This window comes from Pygocentrus nattereri, chromosome 20 (genome assembly GCF_015220715.1).
Source record: "Pygocentrus nattereri isolate fPygNat1 chromosome 20, fPygNat1.pri, whole genome shotgun sequence".
Lineage (NCBI taxonomy): Eukaryota > Metazoa > Chordata > Actinopteri > Characiformes > Serrasalmidae > Pygocentrus > Pygocentrus nattereri.
This window is the reverse complement of record NC_051230.1, coordinates 32236154-32241892: the sequence shown is the minus strand read 5'-3', so window position 1 is coordinate 32241892 and position 5739 is coordinate 32236154. Positions and strand designations below refer to the sequence as shown.

The 5739-nt window shown below is 40.6% G+C and overlaps 1 protein-coding gene across 1 annotated transcript in view; it reads left to right on the top strand.

Annotated features, from left to right (window-relative positions):
* Positions 1-342: 342 nt before the first annotated feature.
* LOC108440735 (class I histocompatibility antigen, F10 alpha chain-like) overlaps positions 343-5739 on the top strand; it is a 6090-nt gene continuing 693 nt past the window's right edge. The window contains exons 1-5 of the mRNA XM_037531348.1: positions 343-442; positions 1933-2193; positions 4087-4380; positions 4489-4586; positions 5435-5739. The exon at positions 5435-5739 is cut by the window's right edge and continues 693 nt beyond it. Coding sequence (XP_037387245.1) covers positions 358-442; positions 1933-2193; positions 4087-4380; positions 4489-4586; positions 5435-5482 — 786 coding nt within the window. The 5' untranslated portion in view covers positions 343-357 and the 3' untranslated portion in view covers positions 5483-5739. The remainder of the gene's footprint in view (positions 443-1932; positions 2194-4086; positions 4381-4488; positions 4587-5434) is intronic.

Below are 5739 nucleotides of genomic sequence, written 5' to 3'. Positions count from 1 at the left end.
AGTCTGATATTAAATATGATCTGTACAGTGAAACACTTGCTCATCTATATAGTGAAATCCCTGCTTCTCCTCTCAGTTAGTGTTCATCTAACATCAGCAGGTGAGTCTGATCTCAGTCTGATATTAAATATGATCTGTACAGTGAAACACCTGCTTATCTATATAGTGAAATCCCTGCTTCTCCTCTCAGTTAGTGTTCATCTAACATCAGCAGGCGAGTCTGATCTCAGTCTGATATTAAATATGATCTGTACAGTGAAACACCTGCTTATCTATATAGTGAAATCCCTGCTTCTCCTCTCAGTTAGTGTTCATCTAACATCAGCAGATGAGTCTGATCTCAGTCTGATATTAAATATGATCTGTACAGTGAAACACCTGCTTATCTATATAGTGAAATCCCTGCTTCTCCTCTCAGTTAGTGTTCATCTAACATCAGCAGGTGAGTCTGATCTCAGTCTGATATTAAATATGATCTGTGTGAGCAGCTGTTTATTAGCATTAGTTAGCTTGTATGACTAAAACTGATATTCTATTTAATCTCTTTCCACTTCACTGAGAATACAAGCATTAAAACCTATCAATTTATTCTTTTAAGAGTTCATTTCATGGATCATTTTAAAGTGTACTTCCTTGGCTTTAGGTTACAGAGCAAAACAAATATATCTTGTTCAAATGTTACAACCCCAATTCCAGTGAAGTTGGGACGTTGTGTAAAACATAAATAAAAACAGAATACGATGATTTGCAAATCCTTTTCAACCCTATATTCAATTGAATCCACTGCAAAGACGAGATATTTAATGTTCAAACGGATAAACTTTATTGTTTGCAAATATTCACTCATTTTGGATTTGATGGCTGCAACACGTTCCAAAGAAGTTGGGACAGGGGCATCAAAAGACTGGGAAAGTTGAGGAATGCTCAAAAAACACCTGTTTGGAACATTCCACTGGTGAACAGGTTAATTGGAAACAGGTGAGTGTCATGATTGGGTATAAAGGGAGCATCCCTGAAAGGCTCAGTCGTTCACAAGCAAGGACGGGCGAGGTTCACCACTTTGTGAACAACTGCGTGAGCAAATAGTCCAACAGCTTAAGAACAACGTTTCTCAACGTGCAACTGCAAGGAATTTAGGGATTTCATCATCTACAGTCCATAATATCATCAGAAGATTCAGAGAATCTGGAGAAATCTCTGCAAGTAAGCGGCAAGGCAGAAAACCAGCACTGAATGCCATTGAATGTCAGCGTAAGAGTGAATAAACAAGACTGAGTTAGAAGTAATAATAGCTGACTAAAGCTAATGGACATGAAGGTTTTAGTGTTTCTGTTGTCGTGGAGTACATGGGCAAGATTGTGAAACATTGCAGCAGCGAAAGCAAAAGAGGATCTACACATTAGAAGCCACAAAGCATCCAGTTCAGTGTAATATGATGGAACATTTTTGTGAATTTCTGTTATGTTGGCAAATAAAAAGGTTTTAAAGGAATATGACGTGAAGATAAAATCTAAACAGCTGGCCGGCTTGAGACTGTGGCATGATTTCATTCTATTTGGTGATCTATCTGGCTTCACCCTCACGATAGACCAACTTACCAACACAAAACAGACTAAACCTGCACTGTGACAAAAAAAAGAATTAATAATAATAATAATAATAATAACAATAATAACAATTGCTGACATGGTTTGGGACAAATCTGTGTCATCACCTGCAGATTTTTAATAGTGTTGCTCATCTACTTTTCTGTCAATCAACCCCAAGCTTACCTGTGTTGATTCCTAGATGCTGGACTGTTAAAGCATTTCATTTTTGTAAAGCATTTCCAGTGTTGAACAATGTGAATAAACATTACATGTTTATACGGTGAAATCTTTGCTTCAACTTTGAAATGAATATTTCACTTATTTATGTTTGTGGTTTCCACAGCCTCTCACTCTCTGAGGTACATCTCCACTGCAATCACGCCTGGAACTCCTTTCCCTCAGTACACTGTGGTGGGTCTGGTGGATGGAGAACCCCTCATGGTCTATGACAGCAACGTCAGGAAGATGACTCCAAAGACGGAGTGTTTGGAGAAGAGTGAGGGGGAAGATTTCTGGAACAGTGAGAGTGAGATTTTTAAAGATGAACAAAGGTGGAGTTTATCCAACATGGACACAACAATGAAACGACACAACAACACTCAAGGTGAAGATGCTGCTTTATGATGCTTCACTGAAGCTCATGAGTGCATGTTAGCACTCAGTCTTATAAGAAACCACTGAAAGACCGCAGGATAGAAGGAAGGTTCAAAATAAAAGAGGTTTGGAATTGCGCTCATGTGGTATCAGAGCAAGTTTGTACTGTATATAATCTGAACTCCTAAATCTAAAATGTATTTTTAGGACTTTATGAGCAGTTTGAGTGCAGCTCTGTGATAAATTTGTGAATTTCTGAGTTTATGATGACCATCTGAACATGCCACTGTGTGCCTGACAAGCACTATGTATACGTAATACTCCACTGAAGGCCTAATGGGCAGGGGCGTGGCTAGTGGGGTGAACAAAGACCCTCTGATTTTGCTGGAGTGGTCTGAGTGTGGAGGTTGGGGAACCAGCCTTGCGACCAGAAGGTTGCCAGCTCGATCTCCTGAGCCAACAGCACGTGACCAAGGTGCAACATGCCCTTGCGTAAGACACCTAACCCCCAACTTCATGTGCTATGGATAGGGCTGCCCACCACCTTGGACAAGTGTGCTCACTGCCTACCTACTATCCTATAATACCTATACTACTACCTAGAATACCTACTGTTTTCTATTTTTTATTGTTTTTACTCTTATTAAGATACACTCTCAGAAACAAGGTACGACACTGTCACTGCCCCTCTTGTCACTGTGGTGGTACCCTCAAGGGTCCGTCTCAGTACCTGTAATCAGGGAACATAACTGAACCAGAATCCATTGAAATGACATTTTCGAAGTTGTATTGATTCCAATCAATGCTAATGCTCTGATTTAAAACGTTTGGTTATGAAAAGGTACAAACATGTACTTTTTCACTAGGAAAGACCCATGGAAGGTGCACCACTGGACCTTAAAACCACGGTTGTACCTTTGAGGGTGCACTTACATTGTTTGTACCTTGATGAATGAATCATGTACCTGCATGGTGCGTTTATTTCTAGCAGGGTATTAATAGGGGTCTTAATTAACCCCCCTAAAAATCCATGTTTATTTCAAACAAAAGATTATTATTCAGTAACTACAGGGACTTCAGGGATAATAGTAGAGATGAACCAAAGACCATCAATGATGAATGAAATTTGCATATGCTAATCAAAAATTTGACCATGCTCAGCTTTTATAGACCAATAAGACATCACTGTGTTTTGTCACCGTGGCTGGTTCTTTAACAGGAATCCACACTTGGCAGTGGGCGTACGGGTGCGAGGTGCACGATGAGGGCACCACCACAGCGTACAGTGATTTTGCTTAAAGTGCCTCTATCTCTTTATATCATGTATAAATTTCATGATGACTGGACCAAAATAAACGGCCCAAAATGACTCGGAAAGACGTTTGGCTCCATTGACTTACATTAAAAGTAAAGCAGGTTTTTTCCTTCTCCTGTAAAGTTACCATTTTGGAGATACGAGGTTTTGATCTGACAACAGTGATATACAAATCTACCCCGTTTTTTACTCATATGTCTCAACACAGCATTGAAAACCAATAGAAGAGTTGTTTTTACACGTGTGCATTAACTCCTAGCTTGTTCACAACACTATAGAATGGTCACTTCACATAGGAAGCCCTCTAAAAATGTTTAGATTGTATATCAATATCTACGTTCCCAAAACAAAGTGACTTTATAGAAGGTTTTTAAAGTTTCTGGCAGCCAAATGTTTCGATATTAGGAACTATATACACATATGTTTTTCTTTGTCTGGAATCTTGGTGCTAAGTCGTTACATATGTTGAAATATATAAAAATACGTATATTTTGGATGTGAAGAAGTACAGTATGGGTCTGTATTAGTAAATGTTTCTCTATACTGAAATGGTCCAATCGTAATGATCTCCCCCCCTCCGGCCTCCAGTCTCTCCTGAGGTGTCTCTGTTCCAGAAGGACTCTTCTTCTCCAGTGGTGTGTCATGCTACAGGTTTCTTCCCCAAAGCAGTGCTGATCTCCTGGCAGAAGAATGGAAAGGATCTGCATGAGGACGTGGAGCTCAGAGAGACGCTACCCAACCAGGATGGAACCTTCCAGAAGAGGAGCGTTCTGACCGTCTCACCTGAGGAGCTGGACAGACACAACTACACCTGCATCATTCAGCACAGCAGCCTGGAGAAGAAGATGATACTAACAGTGTCCGATCACAGAGTCCTGCCAAGTAAGAGAAAATGGGTTCTAAAGGGAATCAAAGCTTCTTTTTGGTGAAAAAATCACTGCATTTGTGTAGATAAAGGAGGTTTACAGTGATGGAACTCTGGTGTTTCAGATGGAGGGTTGGGTGGTGTCCTTGTTGGTGCAATCATTGCTATTCTGCTCTTCATCCTCATCTGTGTTGGAGTTTTTATCTGGAAGAAGAAGAAGCAGGTAAGGGAGGGAGGAGGCAAGCGTCCAGTTTGTGAAAAGAAGTGTAGACTTATTTGTAATAGAACTTTCTTCTACATCCACCATGTGATTTATATCCATCTTATAATAATTCAGTGCTCATTATCTGTCTTCCAAACATGGGAATGCAGGAAACTGAAACAATGGAAACTCAAATGCAGGAAACTGAAACGCATGTACGTGAGCATTTACACTCACCGGCCACTTTATTAGGTATACTATATATGGTAGTAAGAGGTTGGACCCCCTTTTGCCTTCAGAGCTGCCTTAATTCTTTGTGTCAGACTTTCAACAAGGTGTTGGAAACGTTCCTCAGAGATTCTGGTTGGTCATTTGAGTTCCTGTTGTCTTTCTATCATCTGGAACCAGACTGCCCATTCTCCTCTGACCTCTCACATCAACAAGGCATTTTCGTCCACACAACTGCCGCTCACTGGATATTTCCTCTTTTTCGGACCGTTCTGTAAACCCTAGAGATGGTTGCGTGTGAAAATCCCAGTAGATCAGCAGTTTCTGAAATACTCAGACCAGCCCGTCTGGCACAAACAACCATGTCACGTTCAAAGTCCCTTAAATCCCCTTTCTTCCCCATTCTGATGCTCGGTCTGCACTTCAGCAAGTTGTCTTGACCACCTCTACATGCCTGAATGCACTGAGCTGCAGCTGTGTGATTGGCTGATCAGCTATCTGTGTTAACAAGCAATTGAATGGGTACCTAATAAAGTGGCCGGTGAGTGTAGATTTATGTTGTATTAAAACCTGTGGTTTATGTATTCGCATTTTCAGCTTTGGTTTATCAGGAGCAAGTGTTTAAAATGTTTGTTTCACAGAGTCTGACGGAGACTCATCATCCAACAACTCCACAGTCTTCAGGCTGATTTGACAGAGTGAGTCTTCTCTTTACCCTGTAATGTGTAAACTGAACACAGAGCTGTTTCTATTCTGCATTTTCGCTGAACTCTGTCTGTGTAAACCTCCCATAATGTTAAAGCTCAGATCATGCCATGGTTACAGAGCACAACATCTAAAAGTCAGTCATCAGACACGTCCCAAAGCTAAAGATGCAGCCACGTTTCTCAGCTGTAACCTCACTGAAGTTTGTCCCTTCAAATATGGATGAGAAATGCAGCCTTCA